The sequence below is a fragment of the Odocoileus virginianus genome, chromosome 22 (assembly GCF_023699985.2).
Source record: "Odocoileus virginianus isolate 20LAN1187 ecotype Illinois chromosome 22, Ovbor_1.2, whole genome shotgun sequence".
NCBI lineage: Eukaryota > Metazoa > Chordata > Mammalia > Artiodactyla > Cervidae > Odocoileus > Odocoileus virginianus.
Genome location: NC_069695.1, coordinates 3,020,762 through 3,037,566, shown reverse-complemented (window position 1 = coordinate 3,037,566; position 16,805 = coordinate 3,020,762). Strand labels below are relative to the sequence as shown.

The following is a 16,805-nucleotide window of genomic DNA, read 5'->3' as shown; positions in this document are numbered from 1 at the left end:
GGTTTGGTTGTTGCTCGGGTGATGTGTTCTTGATACCTAGTATGTAAGTTGGTTAGAAGCTGGTAACGTGTAAAATACCACCCCAGTGATGACCAACCCAGACAGCACATTAAAAAGCAGAGACATTACTTTGCCAACAAAGGTCCGTCTAGTCAAAACTATGGTTTTTCCAGTAGTCACGTATGGATGTGAGAGTTGCACTATAAAGAAAGCTGAGTGCCAAAGAATTGATGCTTTTGAACTGTGGTGTTGGAGAAGACTCTTGAGAGTCCCTTGGACGGTAAGGAGATCCAACCAGTCCATCCTAAAGGAGATCAGTCCTGGGTGTTCATTGGAAGGACTGATGAAGAAGCTGAAACTCCAATACTTTGGCCACCTGATGTGAAGAGCTGACTCATTTGAAAAGACCCTGATGCTGGGAAAGATTGAAGATGGGAGGAGAAGGGGACCACAGAGGATGTAGATGGCTGGATGGCATCACCAACTCGATGAACCTGAGTTTGAGTAAACTCTGGGGGTTGGTGATGGACAGGGAGGCCTGGCGTGCTGCAGTCCATGGAGTCACAAAGAGTTGGACATGACTGAGCAACTGAAGTGATGATCAGAAGTGGTTTCTGAGACTATTGTGGACTTCACCTTTCATACCCTGATGGAGAGAGTAGAGTTTTATTCTCTATTCCTATTTTATCTTCAGGAAGTTAGTCCATATTTTCATAAAATGGGCTGGGCTATTGTTACTACGAAAGAAGAGAAGGAAGTTCAAATTGTTCTGAGATTCAGAATATTCTGGCCACAAAAAATTCTAATATGAAAAACCAATGTATAAGACAGATTAAGGTGCAAATTCTAACCTGTAGTTATTCTGAGATAGTTGCACAGAACTAGGGGTCTGCTGCGTCCGTAGTTTGAAAACCACTGATTTAGTCCAAGCCTCTTGATTTGGGAGATAGGAGAATCGAAGTTCAGAGTACTCAAGTGACTTGTTCAAGGTCACGCAGCTGGTTATTTGGAGTGTTGAGAAGGAGATAAAATCTCAAAAGTGTGATCTTCCTTAAAGGTTAAGACACAGCCCAAGTCTGGTTGTTCCCCCAGCCAGAGTTGGATAAGAAAATAAGATGAGCCATCTAAAACAGCCCCCCTGGAACTTCCCTGATGGTTCAGTGGCTAAGACTCTGAGCTCCCAATGCAGGGGGCCTGGGTTCGATCCCTGGTTTAGGGAACTAGAGTCCATGTGCCCCAACCAAGAGTTTGAATGCTGCAACTAAAGATCCCGCATGCTGCAACTCAGACCTGGTGCAGCCAAATGAATAAATGAATAAGATACAGATTAGGTCATAATGGCAGTTACAGCACGTAATGTTTTCCAACTCAGCAGAATTTTGAGAACTCCTGCCGCTCAACATTTCTTCCAGCCAGCTCTTTTGGTGGTCAGCGTAGCATATTGCGGGAAGGCTGGATCCCTCCACTCAAGAGGGTTGGATTCGGGAGCAAAGATGCCTGTGTTCCTTCCCATCTCCTCCTTTCCTTTTTAACCATGGACAAGCTGCTTGATTTTTCTCATTTTCTCATCTGAAGCATGTACCAACTTCAGAAGCTTGTGGAGAAAGCAGAGTGAGATGCTGCCTATGAGTACTGGCCGGGTGCAGACGGATGCTTGACGGAGGCTGGGTGCTGGGCCGGTGGCGGCATAGCCGTAATGGTGGTGCTGGTCCCAGCTGTGCTTGTGGTAGAGATGGAGTTGATGGCTGTTCAGGCTGGGCTGGCATCTCCCTGCTCATTCTCTGATGCTTGATGCCTTGTCCGTATCGCACCTTTCTGCTCCAGCCTTCCCCTTGGTGAAATGGGAAAGTGTTATCCTCACTCAGCTGAGCTAAGGGCCATTCATGAATGTCTTTTTTTTTTTTTTTTAACTATCTTTTTAAAAAGTTTTTCATTTTTTAATTGAAGTAGTATTCTTGCCTGGAGAATCCCATGGAAAGAGGAGCCTGGCATGGGATCGCAAGAGTAGGACACGACTTAACAACTACACCACCACCACCATAGTTGGTTTATAATGTGTTAAAAAAACACAAGAAACACAGTTTCGTACAAGAAACTGGCTCAATTATATATGTGTGTGTGTGTATTGTGGTTCAGTCACTCAGTCATGGCCAGCTCTTTGTGACCCCACAGACTGCAGCACACCAGGCCTCCCTGTCCTCTGCTATTTCCTAGAGTTTGCCCAAGTTCATGTCCATTTAGTCAGTGATGCCATCCAACCATCTCATCCTCTGTTGCCTTCTTCTTCTTCTGCCTTCAATCTTTCCCAGCATCAGGGTCTTTTTCCAATGAGTCAGCTGTTTGCATCAGGGAGCCAAAGTATTGGAGCTTCAGCTTCAACATCAATCCTTCCGATAAATATTCAGGGTTGATCTCCTTTAGGATAGACAGGTTTGATCTCCTTGCTGTCCAAGAAACTCTCAAAGAGTCTTCTTCAGCATCACAGTTCAAAAGCATCAATTCTTTAGTGCTCTGCCTACTTTATGGTCCAACTCTCACATCCATACATGACAACTGAAAATAGACATATACATACATTCTTTATCATATTTTCCCTCCTGGTTTATCACAGGATGTTGAATATAGTTCCTGGTGCTACACAGTGGAAACTGGTTGTTTCTCCATCCTATATACACCACTTTGCACCTGCTAATCCCAAACTCCCAGTCCATGCCTCGCCAACCCCCACCCCTTGGCAACCACCGGTCTATTCTCTAGGTCCCTGACTCTGTTTCATAGTTTAGATTCCACATATATGTGGTAATGTATGGTATTTGTCCTTCTTTTCTTGACTTCATTTAGTATGATAATCTCTAGCTGCATCCATGCTGGCTGCAAATGGCATCATTTCATTTTTTTTTTTTTTTTTTTTAATCGAGTAGTATTCCGTTGTATATATGTACCATATCTTCTTTATCCATGAATATCCATGTTGACCTGTGATGATTTAGTCCTCACTGTGGCCCACTGGTTCCCCCTGGCTCACTAGCGCTAGCGTGCCGGGAGTGTGGTCTCTCTGTGAACATTTGCTGATGGAGGTGGTGCTGCTGTGCCATCAGAAAGAGAGAGCCCCCTGGGCAAGGCTCCCCTCCCCGCCCCACCCTACCCAGCACTCTTGAACCCTCCTGTCCGTTCACCAGCCTCCCCAAGCCCTGTGCTCCCTCCCCTTGAACCTACACCCTACTCTCCTTTCACCAGCTCCCACACCTTGGCCTTGGGTTCTCTGTTCACCCTGAATTCTCTTCCAGGAAGTTTCCTGGTCAGTCCTTCAGGTAGTCACCTGAAGTCACCCAGTACCTACCTCTACCTGGGTGCACACTCAAGACAGATGCAGACCAGCCTTCCTCATCACAGCTAGGGGACACTGTCCCAGACTCAGAGACCACACCCTCAATCACTGTGAACTCATAAACTGAGGTCAGGAGGTGATTAGAGGAAGAACGTGGATGCCCCATTAAAGCGAGCGCCTGGCTCTTTCCAGCAGTTATGTAACAGGCAGCAGTCATGAAAGCCAAGGGGCATGGAGGGAAGAGACAGCAGTCAGCAGAGGCCGCTGTCTTCTCCATAACGTGGGATTGTGTGTGTGTGTGTGAGCGTGTGTGCACCTCCACGGCAGACTGGGAGCCTATTCTTGAGATAACAGAGATAGCAGGCCGTGAGCTCTTTTAAGCAATAACTTGGTGGCTGGAAATAGAAAATTGGTGTCTATAGCTGGAAAATACTCTTTTCAGATACCATGTTGAGCAGTAGTTCTCACAGTGTGATTCCTGAATCCCGAGCAGTAGGATCACTGGGTGTTTGTTTGAGATGCAAATTCTTTGACTCCACCCCAGACCTACTAGACCTTTGTGGGGGTCTTTGGGGTTGGAGCCCAAGCAATCTTATGTTTTAACTATCCCTTCCCCTGGCAAGTCTGATATGCTAAAGCCAGAGAACCACTGACCCTAGAAATAAGCTCCTGATCCATCACCCAGACGATCACTGATTAGGAAGGTGGTCTCGGGGTCTTTAAACCTAGATTACATCCTGGCTCTTGATTCATCTTTATTCTGAGGCTGAATGTGTCCAGATCAGAAAGAGTAGGTGCGTCTGGTTAGATGTCCTTTAGTGAAAAGGTATCTGTGGTTTATGGATAAGTGACAATACCTTCTTCTAAACCAGAATGTTAAAAAAAATATATATATATATATATATATCTACTCAGAATATAGCAGAGCAAATTGTTGGTTTGTTATGTTTAAGGAGATGTGCTGTAGCTTCCACTAAGATGCATTTTATGGGTAATAAATACTACAGGTGTATACCATTGGTATTTTTCACTGACTCTTGATTTCTGTCTTTCATATATCAAATATAGTTCTGTTAATACTAAACTTTGCATCTTGTTACTTTCTCTTTCCTTAAGGGAAATCACGGCCTATTTATTGAGCTATTGAATAAAAACCAATGTTTAAGCATTTTATGATGCTCCATATAATCTTTAGAAACACCTTGCACGTTGCAAAGTAAGAGTTAATAGTCATGGTGTAAAGGATAATTATCTAAAGGATAATTCTCAAATTGGAAGAAAATAAATCATTGGCTATAGATAATTAGATGAGTGAAAATTTGGGTATTGAATACATGAAGGCCCTTTCTTTGATTCTAAGGATTCCAAGTGTGAAACAGAAGACCCTGGACTCCAGTTTCTTATAGCTTAACTAGATTTGAGCTATCCTAGTATGAGCAACTCTAGAACATGTGATGAGTGGATTTACCAAGTTCTTAGTAGATAATCCACATTAAGTATGCTTTCAGTATACTTTCTGGCCAAAAGTTTTTAGTTTCCCAAGGAAATGATTAGAATTCTGGAACTTGTAGTCAGGAAACCTGAAATTTAATCAAGACTTTATAGCAATCTGTAACTTTGGGCAACTCTCTATTGACTTACTGGGCTTTAATTTTTTATATATGTGTCTTTCTTTTCATCTATAAGATGATATGTGTTGGTTTAGATAAACAATGCCTGTTTTACCTCCACTGAAAGAAAAATAATTTTTACCAACATAATGGAAATCAGAATAAAAATAAGATGCAAACTAAATTTTCAAGATAGATTTTGCTAATCTGGACAAATTTTATATGCCTTTTAATAATTTTTAGTATAATCTTTCCAGAATCTGAATGTGCTTAGGAAAAAAGAAACTACAGCAAATTAATTCTTTTTAATTAACAATAGCGAAGATGATCTTTAAAGTTAGAATATGAGTTTCATGTTAGTTTTGGTTTTAAATAAACATCCTTGGTCAGAAACTTTTCTCAGTATATTTCCCTGGTGAGCATACTGAAAATGTCACTGCTTAGTTTGTAATATTTACATAAACTAGGTCATTAACTGATATTTTCGGTTAGGTTATGGCTGCTTTCTTTTTTGTATCCTTAAAATGAAAAGTATAATCCTGTTTTTTCTTACAGTGATCCGTATGTGAAACTTTCATTGTACGTAGCAGATGAGAATAGGGAACTTGCTTTGGTACAAACAAAAACAATTAAAAAGGTAAGTGTCTATCCTTAATTAAACATCATTTAAATCATAATTTAATCTGATTTAATTATGTCTTTGAGCTTTGTAGATGTTTTTGTTTTAAGCTGGCAGTATTTTTATTTTAAACCTCTCTTAGTATGAAATCTGTAAATTCAACAGAGATCAAACTTTTCAGTATTAATCTAAGACACTGGTTTTGGCTTTTAGTTAAGTGCGTGCATGCTCAGTCGTGTCTGATTCTCTGCGACACCATGGACTCAGTAGCCTGCCAAGCTTCTCTGTCCATGGGGATTTTCCAGGCAAGAATACTGGAGTGGGTTGCCATTTCCTCCTCCAAGGGATCTTCCCATCCTAGGGATCAAACCCAGGTCTCCTATATCTCCTGGATTGGCAGATGGATTTTTTTTTTTTTTTTACTATAAAAGCAATATTCAAAGAAGCATTGTTACCAGTAGCAATTCTTTTCCCTGCAAAGAATAAAGCAAAACATGGATTTGTTCTTGTTGACTTGTTAGTTTATGAAAAGAAATTTAAAGCCATTTAAAATATGTTTAATGAAATGGAGTGGCTTGTGGATTTGGTAGGAACAAAGGGAATAGTTTAACTTAAAACAGGTATTACCAAAGGAAGCAGAATACTTGCTTAGCTACATGAAAACAAATAAAAAAATCTTAACAGTAAAATTCTATGTGTATGTTTGTATGTATGCATCACTTTTCTAAATTTTACAGACATGATCTCATTAGATTTGTTTCCATAATTATACCTTAATTCATATTTCCATGTTTTTATATGCATCTATAAAATACATTAGAACATAGATTTATATCTATATTTATATCTTAATTCATCTACTCCATGTCTTTATATGTATCTATTAAATCATATATTTACTGCATATTTGGGGCATTTATTGAAGATGCATGTTTTCTACCAAAAGTACTGTTCTTATCTGTGCTTCAGTAGTATTTATGGATCCCCGTTATTTTCCCCTCCCCATCTGTGGGGTAAACAATCTGATACATCCTGTGATAAGCAATTCCTGGAGTGCGCGAGGGCTTTTAAAAAATGGTTAACTCTTCCTGCTATTGTGCAGACGCCTGGGGTCTGTTGCCAGGTCATTTTGTGAAAGGAAGAGACAGCAGTCTAGCGTGTCTCCCACCTGGCATTCCGACTGGCCCTGAAAATCTGGAGAGTTTGAAGAGCAGGGGCCGGTATTTTGATGGGTGGGGAGGATTCCTGCGGAGGACGGAGGCCATTGTTCCCTGTTGGGCGCTGTCGCCGGGCGGGGGAGGCAGCCAGGGACCTGGTTGCCCGGACGCAGAAGGAGCAGAGAGCCGGATCCGCGATCGGGGGCACTGAACTGCGTTTCCTTCCGCGGGGAGGACCCCCTCCTCCGCCCCACCGGAGAGGCTGCGCTGTGTGCTCGGCTCGGTTAGTATTTCTGTGCGGCGCGGGGTGTTGGAGAACCGTTTGCATCATCCTCTGCTCCTCGTGGGCGGGTGCCCGGCGCTGCACGCGTTCTGTGGCCTCACCTGTCTGCGCCCAACCCCACCTGTCCTCTGCCTCTCCCCCTCCGCGTCTCCCCGAAGCGGGTCTCCTGGCCCCCTGCAGCCTCCGCAGCCCTGGGCTTGCAGCTCCTCTCCCCTTCCTCCCTCCTGCTCGCGTTCACTTATTACATCCCAGGCTCCATCCGGAACTAGCAGCGTGAGCCCCTTTTATTTAGGGTTCGATTTCCCCCTTGAGCGGTGGGTGGGGAAATTGCTAATTCTTATCTTTAATGCTAGTTCAGTGTTGTACACAGCATATGTTTATTTTTTATGATGCTGTGTGTTGTTATTATTTTGCTGTTTCTTGCACTAGGTTTTACAGAAAGATAGATGGATAAAGGCAAATATCATTCTAATTAAAAATCTCTGTAGTCCTTGGTGAGGGGGTGATTTTTCAATCTCATTTTTATATACAGTTTTTGAGAGAGATGTTCATTTCAGAGCATAATGCTTGTCCAAATGCACAAACACATGTGTATATGTAGTCTTCCAGACTATGTTTCATCTTAGTTTCAAAGGCTGTTTGTCAGTCTTATCTTTTATCAAAGCTGAGGACAAAAGTGTACAAAAGTTTCCATAACCTTGTGAGATGTATGTTTATATGTATTGCTATGCAGATGGATGGATGGATGGGTGTGGATGGATAGAGAAGAGGATTGAAGTATAGAGGTAGCTGAATATATGTAAACCTAGTTATTTAGGGAGAAAGAGTTCACTTTTAGTTTATAACTGGCAGAGTTTTTGCATGTTCTATAATCTGATCATCAATGTTGTTCTTTATAAAATAGTCTTTAGATTTCAGTATTTGTGTAAATGGTGAATACTGTCACCCTTCTGCCACCTGCTTCATGATTCTCCAAAACAGATTTGTAGCAGGTTGAGAGAAGTGAACAAAGTCCATTTGTTCTTGATAGAATAATTGTATCAATGTTAATTTCTTGAAGCCTGTCTTTACTTTCATGGTGATGGCGTGAAACTTATGGTTTCTTATCTGTGAATTGTCTGTTCCTCGTCTCCTCCTTGTCTGTTCCACATCTCCTCCTCGTCTAGTTTGGGGTATAGAATAGTTTGAGATAACTTAAATGCTTCTTTAATTGCTGTTTTGAAAATCTCTTTAGCTATGTTTTAGTGGGAAAAAAAAAAGTTTAAGCAAATATGTGGACTGCACTGTACCAGTAACTGTTAACATTACAAAGACTGTGAAAGAAATTACAAGATGATTTCTCTTCCAGACGCTGAATCCAAAGTGGAATGAAGAATTTTATTTTAGAGTAAGTTTTTCTTTTCTTGGGGCGGGGGATCATAATTGTTATTGATGACTAGATTGATATATAATCTCAACAGACTCACTGAGTTACAGCTATTAAATTTTTATTACGAAATTCCTTTTAATATGAGAAAAGGTTGGGTAGCTTTCTAGTGTATCCCAAATTTGCAAAAACTATAACTAGTGGTTACAAAATCTGGACTTGTTTCGTTTGGGGATCTTTGAGGGAATCAAAAAGTTATCCAAATAGCAAAGTTTAGCTTTCTTATGCAAATTTTTGTTTAAAAAATAAAGTAAAATTAAAATGGCAGCTTAATTGTTTCGGTGAAGTTTAAGCTCAGTAGAAGCAGCATGATTAAAAAGAAGCCTAAAATTGATTAATCATGTTCTAATTTGGAAAGAAAATTTTTACAATTCAGTTATTAAGTGTGAGTATATGTGTATAATATAAAACTACATCTGCAGTTTAAATATCACCAAATTAGGCAAAATTTCCTCAACCTTTTATATTTAATATCTAGAAGAGCTACATGTAGAACTGATTGAATTCTGTAAATTAATGGAAATTACTTTTCAGTGAGTTTATGTGGCTGTTGCTTTTTTTTTCTTTTTTGGTATTAAAAGTTTGAAATTATTAAGCTGCTCAGTTTTTGTTGTTGTTTTTTTTTTTTTTTTTTTGCTGCTCAATGGAAAAGAGGGGTTTTTCTCTTCGAGCTGAATTAATTTTAATTGTCTGAATAGCTGTGTTATTAAAAACTACTCCACCTCCAGAAGTATTATAGATAAGATCTCCTGACTGGTGTAGATTCCCAAAGCACAGTATTACCATTAGACTGATGATAATGGTCCTGATTTCTTCCTTTCAGTCACAACATTATTTTATATATTTTATGTGCTCCGAACGTAGATCACTATATATGACATCTGTTTTCTATTATGTTCAGAGCTAAAATATGGCATTGATATTTGAATTCTTGGTGAGATCCTATGTCTAGCCTGTATTGAACCCGAGGGACACACGGGCTTGTACACGGTGTCACCACCAGATGTATTTTTAAATTACTTTGTGAAAGACTGAAAAAGTAATGGGGGCAGATAGATGTTATTGGCCCGTAACTAACTCTCAGGTATAGCTTTCCACTTGTAATACTCCAAACTACTTAGACTTCTTTCAGTTTGAGGGAAACAAAAATTAATTAAACACCTTGGCCACATTTCTGTAAATTTTACTACATTCAAAATTTTTTTCAAGTTATATTAGCCCTAAAAATATGTAAACTTGATTTTTGGGGGAGGGGTCATTTAAACATTTCTTTGTCCCGTTCATTGGACAAATCTTTATCGAGTGGCTGCCGCATCCCAGCCCCCGTCACGGCGTGTGGACGCACCGGTCCGCGCTGAGCTTTCAGCCAGACACTGCCCACCCTCCCCCCTGCCACCTGCTTGCTCCATCTCCAGGTTAAGAGCAAGCCGAGGGGTCAGGAGCACAAGGCGTGTTCTCTGCGCCATCAACTGTTCTTTCATTGGCTTCTCCCTCGTGAGACAGCTGAGGCTTAGTGCTGGGAGACCTGGGTCGCATCTCCAGCCCTTCTGACCCTGGAGAAGCCACCTGCAGACTCACACACCCCATGGGCTCCCCTAGTGAGAGAGGAGTCCTGACTTAGGAAGGCTGTTTCCAGGATTTATGTACAGGAATGGAAATGAGCATACATCGCACCTGACACTTGGGTCTGAAGGACGATTCCTACTATTTCAGTGAGGTTTGGGAAAAGAGAAAGAAGCAGAAAGACACCGAAAGGCCGGGGGCTCTGACGTTGACCCCGCCGTTACCGGAAGAGGGGCCGTCTCTTATTTCTCTTTTCTCTCGTGGCTCCACACGCGGGCTCTGTAGACGCTTGGGCTGGGCCTGCTGGAGCTCCTGGTTGCCCTGCATACTAGCTGCGGGTTCATGGGCAAGTTACTTTACCCTCCTGGTCTCAACTCCTCATTTGTGAAATTGGAGCAGCAGTTGTATACATCATAGGGGTGCTTTGAGAATAAATGGGACCATGTGTTTTTTATATTTAGTAAGGAGAAAGTGCCTAAAATGCATGCACACAAAGGTAAATAGCTGCTTTTTACTGTTTTCTTCATGATTTTTGATCATTGCCTAAGAAATTTTCTCAGGCGTAGACCTTTATGAGGGTGTAGCCTTGGTGTACAAGCATGAGGGTGCCTTTTTAGGGGATATTTAGGAACTATTAAAAACCACGTAGAAGTATCCTTTCTTATGTTAGAAAAGCAGTGCTTAAAAGGCTTTTCTTCTGATATGTCTAAATATTAGGCATAGAGTAATATAGAAGTCAATAATAGAAAACTTCATAGATGGAAGAGCAGGTTTTTTACAGTGTACAATTGATTTGAGTGCTTTATAAAGTATTTTATTCTTTCAGTCCCTTATTTCATTCCTTGGAATTATTTCTGCCCATTTAAAGCATATTATTTCTGTCCCTTGTAGGTAAACCCATCTAATCACAGACTCTTGTTTGAAGTATTTGATGAAAACAGACTGGTAAGTGGGTCCTAGTTTTTAATTTTGGCTTCATTTAAAAAAAAAGCTGAATTTTTTAGAGCACCGTATTTTAGAAATCTGTATTTATGTTTTACTTCTGTCAGTATACATGTCCCTCAAAAAGACCATTTTTGTCCCATTACTAGCCTAATGTTCTAATGATCAAGGCCATTACTCATGTAAGTGACCCATCCAGGGTTTTTATGTATAAGCCAGACTATGTGATTGTGACATGTTCTGTATCAAATCTCTTTGGGAAAACAAAAATCTAATTAGCAGTATACAGCAAAGAGGGAATATATTTAACAGGTAAAATTAAGAAGTTATTTTAAAAGTGGTACTTTCTCAAGGGAAATTCATAGAAAGAACCTTCAAAAAACCAGAATGCTGAGGCATACATTTGCTGCAAGTAGTGTTTTATATAGATTGATAGTAGGTAGCTGTATATTTTGTGTGCGCACGTGTGCGTGCATACATATGTAACTGACCTAACTTAGATTTCATTTTAGAAATGGAATTTCAAAAGCAAATCTGGGTTAATACATTTGCCAAAATTAACTCCCTAGAATGTATACACCAAGTACTCACGAGGCAAGGTTTACAACTATGAAAATGAATATTATCATGATATATACAAACTTTTAATGTACTCTCAGAAGTGGTATTGAGTTGACCAAACAGTTTGTTCAGGTTTTCCTGTAAGATGTTATGGAAAAACCTGAACAAACTTTTTGGCGAACCTTATATTATAAATGAGTGTAGTCGTTGTATTCAAATCTGCTTTTGAGTTCCTGAACTCAATGTCCTGAAACTTCAATGTCCAGTCATCCCTCAGTCTCCATGGGGGGCCTGGTGCCATGACTCCTGCAGATATCAAAATCCAAAGACCCTGCCCTGAAGTCTCTAATATAAAATGGTGTAATATTTGCATATAACCTAAACACATTCTCCTGTTTGCTTGAAATTTATCTCTAGATTACGTATGATACCCAAATACAGTGTAAATGCTATGTAAATAGTTGCCTGTATGAGGCAAATTCAAGTTTTACTTTTTGGAACTTGCTGGAATTACCCCCTTTCCCCAATATATTTGATTCACAGTTGGTTGAATCCATGAATGTAGAACACATACATACGGAGGTTCAACCATTTATTATTTGCTTAAAATAAATGTCCTATGAACCCTACTTTCTGCAGAATTCAACTGGAACTACTTGACTAGCTTAAGTTTAATAGAGTATTTGATCTGAAGGAGACTTATAATATCTCCTTTAGTGTCCTGTCCTTGCAAATGAGAGAACTGAGGTCTAGAGCCCTCATGTAATTATGTGACTGCTAATCTCTTAAGTCTCAGGTTAGTGGAGGTGAATTTGTTGTTGTTTAGTTGGCTAATTCGTATCCATCTCTTTTGCATCCCCGTGAACTATAGCCCGCTAGGCTTTTCTGTCCATGGGATTTCTCAGGCACGACTACTGGAGTGGGTTGCCATTTCCTTCTCCAGGGGATTTTCTCAACCCAGGGATCAAACCCACATCTCCTACATTGGCAGGCGGTGTCGCTACCACTGAGCCACCAGGGAAGCCAGTGGTGATGCATAGCCAGGCCTTAACGCTTAGAATGGAACTTGGGAATATATTTGATCTCTTATACCTGGTATTACTCTCCAAATTAGGAAATCAACAGATGTTGGCCCACCATCCTGATAGCTTTTTCTATTAAAATGTGTAGATTTTCAGTGGTTTTGCATCAAACTTGACATTTTATACCTTAGATTATACTTAGTAGTACCGAATAGCTAAATCACTTTTGCTCTGTGTATGAAGTTATTTTCTTGTTAAATCCAATGAGAAATTCTGCTTGAGAGTACAGTTTTTGGCACTCCATCTCTTATCCAGCAAACACTGAATTCGGCAAACGTTCAGCGAGTAACATCAAGTCCCTGGAGATACACATGCAGCCATGGACTAATTCTTCCTTTCTCATTTATTGAGTATAATAACACTTGAAGGTGAAGAAAGGGTCAACATTGAGGAAAAATTGCCTCCTGTCAGATGGGTTTTCACTCATTATTTTTCTTTTATTAAAAGAAATACACTGTAAAAAAAATTTTTTTTTTGTTTTCCATGTCCATTATCTAAAAGAATGACTGTGGAGATGGCCTTGCCGTGAGCCCTAAACTAGAGTTTCAAGCCCAACAAGGCTTTGAATGAATGCCAAGCTCTAAGGAGTCCCACGTGAATACAAACTTTATCTGAAAAACTGTGTTTTGTGTACCCGGCTTTGCCCCGGGCCATCGGCGGTGCTGTGACTATGCAGTGAATGCTGCTGTGGGTGCTGATTTTCTCTGTTGTCTGTTAACCCGGCTAAGACAATACTGACTGCAGTGGTGCTCGGCAGTTAAACAAACTGGCTTCCATTTCTCTCAGAGAGATCATTTTTGGCATTTAAAACCCATGCTTTTAGAAAACAGGTTTGAACGTGTGTAAACACAGGGTTAATCCTCCACACCCTGGACTCCAGAGCTGTTGACAGAGTCATGCTTTGCGGATTTTAAAATAAAACTTTTTGTCACTCTTTGCAGCTTGGTATTCCCCCTTTGCCCCCCATCATTTTTTTTTATTCCCTCCTAAATAAACCTCTTTTTTAAAATAACTGATGTTTCTGGCTCATGGAAAAGAGTATCTTTAAAACACACAGAATATATCCAAATTAGCTACAAGTCCGATGACAGGTTTTTGAACATGGACTTTCACTTTTATTACTTAGGTCCTTTCTAGCCCTTCAAAACTAACAAGATTCTCTGTTTGTAACCCAACTGGGGTGATACTGCTGACTTCTTACTGGAAAACAGCCTGCTCCAGGCAACCTTTTTTTCTGCATGGTATTTAAGTTAATTTATTACAAAAGCCACAAGCAACGCGCTTCTTCAACTATCTCCCCCCCCCTTTTTTTTTTGAGTGGGGGGGATGTTGTTTTTTCTCCTATCTGGCATACAGGGGGGAATGTTTTCTCCAGCTGGGTTCCTTTCCTCTGGCACTGCCCTATCTGAGAATCATATTATGTGTGAGATTGTGTCCCCCGCCGTCCCCATCTTTCAAATAAAAAAACATGTCGTGGTAGCCAGAGGCAGACCCCAACTGGCAGTAAGTTGTTCGCCCCCCTCCCTCCACTCAGCTATTTTGTTACTTGTAGATCATGGTCTAATTATTTAGCGTTAAAGGGACACGCATTCTGTGGGGTGTGTAATCGTATTTATAGTACGTTTTATTAGTTTGCATTCCATCGTGGTAGTGTGGTGATATCATATGTAAGAGGGGCACACAACATCCGATTGCGCCCGAAAGGGTTTTCCTGCAGCCCCTGCAGTCTCCCTTGTCACTGCCGGGTTCGATGGGAGCGGGGGCTCCTCTGTGTGGCTGCCTTGGGTGCCAGTTCTCCGGCATCGGTGAGACAGCACCCGGGTGGGTGCCCAGCTCGGTTTGGAAAGAACTGTCCGCGGAGCGCGCTGTGCTGAGATTTATAGCTGCATGGCTCGGACTGTGTTTGCTGCCTTAGTCAGCTGTGAGAGCTCCCTGCTGGGGCCACTCCTGTCTGATGGAAAAGCAGCAGCTGGGAAGGTGCTGTTTCAGGCTCTTGCTGTTTAAAAAAAAAGAGAGAGAGAGCGAGAGGGGGAAGAAAACTCCACTAAGTCCAGAAGCTGGCATTGGAGGGGGAGACCGCGGTCATGTGGTTCCGGCCACCCTACCCTCTGTCCCAGTGCGGATGAGAGCTTTCTGCTCTTATCCAATCATGCCTGGAATGCCGCTTGCCACTTGGGTTATTTCTGCTATCTGCCGCCCTTGGTGCCGCAGTGCTCACGCTTTGGCAGATGGAACGCTTTTCCTTGGAGTTCGTGTCTTTGGGGTTTGACTGCTGGCAGCGCCGGGCCTGTTGTTGCCTCTCGCCCTGTCCCTCCCTGGCCCTCTGGGCACCATGGCCCATCGGCTTCGGTTTCATTTTGGCTCCTGCCGTAGCAACACAGCCCCCGAGTCAGAGATCCTAGACCAGGAGGGAGAAGACGACTTTTTCATGGCATTCCACACGCTCCCGCGGCGGGGTGGCGCGGTGGCGCTGGCCCCGAGCGGAGCGCAGGACGCGGGCCTGCGGGGAGGCGTGGGCGCGCTCAAGCGCAGCACGTCCATGTTCATCCCGCAGCTGCTGGGCCCCGTGGATGCGCGGCCCACGCGGAGCTCGTCCGTGCAGATCTCGCTGCAGCGCAAGGCGGCCGACGGCGCCCCGGACGACGGCGACGCGGGCACGGAACTGCCCGGGGAGCCCCCCGAGGCCAAGAGCCTCGATGACCGCGGCGGCGGCGACGGCTCCCCTCCAGGGGGGCCCGGGGCTCCCGGCCCGCAGCTCAACGGCACGTGCGGCCGCCGCCGAGCGCCAGGCCCCGACGGCCGCGAGGAAGCCGAGCCGCCGGCCGTGCGTGTCCAGCACCGCGCGTCCAGCGCCGATGTGCGCCCGGTGAGGCTGACGCCCTCGGGGGCTGAGGGTCAGGCTGGCCCCGCGGCAGCGGCGCCCGAGCCTAGGCGCTGGTCCCTGCAGCACGTTCCAGACGCTTCTGGAAGCTCCGGGAAGCGCTGCTTTGTCTTCCAGCTGCAGCAGCCGCCAGCCAGTGGAGGCGGGCCCGCGCCGGGAGGCGACTTCAACTTCGGCTTCACTGGCACCAAGGGGGACAGGTTGGTGAGGTATCCCCGAATCCGGCTGGAGAGGAGCAGCTCTTACCCCACGCAGCCCCGGGCCGAGCGCGGGAGTCCCACAGAGGAGCGCAGCCATCCGGACCCGGAGGCGCCGCCGCGGGGCCGCAGGGTGGCTCCCGATGCCCACAGGACCGACGCGGCGGCCGAGAGGACGCCACAGGCCCAGGGCTGCACGTTTAAGATCAGGCAGGATCAAAACGCGGGGCAGCAGCACTTCAGAATCCTCGTGACCCGGGGGCCTGAGGAAGCCCCCCAGAGTCCCGAGGAGGACGCCGCCGTGGCCGGCCCGGCTTCCACGGGAGCCGGCGCCCCGGTAAGTGAGCCTGCGATGCCTGCGTCCGCAGTAGGAAGGGGCTGATTCTAGCCCAGCAGGCGTATTCTGCGGCGGAATTAAAATAAACAACATCCTGCTCCCTTTTGGGGCTTTCCCTGCTTCGGGCCAGAGTAACTTAGTGTGTTTGGCCGGGTTCTGGGTCCACGATTTGTGGTCCCGCCTTTGGTAGAAGTCCTTGAAACTACTTAGCCGATTTTTGAAAATATCGTAGCCTTAGGTCTTTAGAGTCACATAACTGTTTTGAAAAATCCGGACAACCGTTTCTCCCCGGTTTCCCTCCCTTCTCAATAAAAGAATTTTTAAGATGTCATTACTTTTTAAGTTAATGTGCAGTGCCCCAGTGTGTTGACGTTGGAAATGCGTTAAAAAACTGCTTGCAGATACAGGCTGTGACAACACTCAGGTTTAAAAAAATAATCCGTTCTAATCCAGGTGAGAGAATCTCAGGTTAAACTTGTCTGGTTTCTTCATAATTAAGCATATGTCAAGTTGGACCCATTCATCTTCATGGCCTTTTAGCTGTACAGGGCTGGCGCTGGTTGTATGATGTATTGTCTTAGTGGGGTTTTTTTTTTTTTTTTTTTTTTGCTCCCAGTAAGTAATAGTGAACAAAGGTAGCCACAGTTGTGGGCTGGGAGGAAACGTGTTTTTGAAGCAGATTGGCCTGTGGGGCCAAGGCGAGGCGAAACTGATTGGGGACTTGTTAATGGTCAGATTGCACACCCCTGCAATTTAACACTGCCCACTTGAGTGTCTAAGCTGGGCTGCTGTATATAGAAGAGTGAAGTGCCCAGCCTC

At 43.5% G+C, this 16,805-nt stretch overlaps 1 protein-coding gene across 12 annotated transcripts in view; it reads left to right on the top strand.

The window, feature by feature from the left end:
• NEDD4L (NEDD4 like E3 ubiquitin protein ligase) overlaps window positions 1–16,805 on the top strand; it is a 363,454-nt gene that overhangs the window by 201,855 nt on the left and 144,794 nt on the right. For 5 of the 12 annotated variants that reach the window (XM_020912709.2, XM_020912682.2, XM_020912661.2 and 2 more), the window contains 3 exons: window positions 5,494–5,575; window positions 8,346–8,384; window positions 10,878–10,931. In XM_020912709.2, coding sequence (XP_020768368.1) covers window positions 5,494–5,575; window positions 8,346–8,384; window positions 10,878–10,931 — 175 coding nt within the window. Of the gene's footprint in view, window positions 1–5,493; window positions 5,576–6,960; window positions 6,998–8,345; window positions 8,385–10,877; window positions 10,932–15,963; window positions 15,987–16,805 lie in introns of those variants that run through there. The other 7 variants (XM_070452459.1, XM_070452458.1, XM_070452457.1 and 4 more) reach the window with 3 other exon arrangements.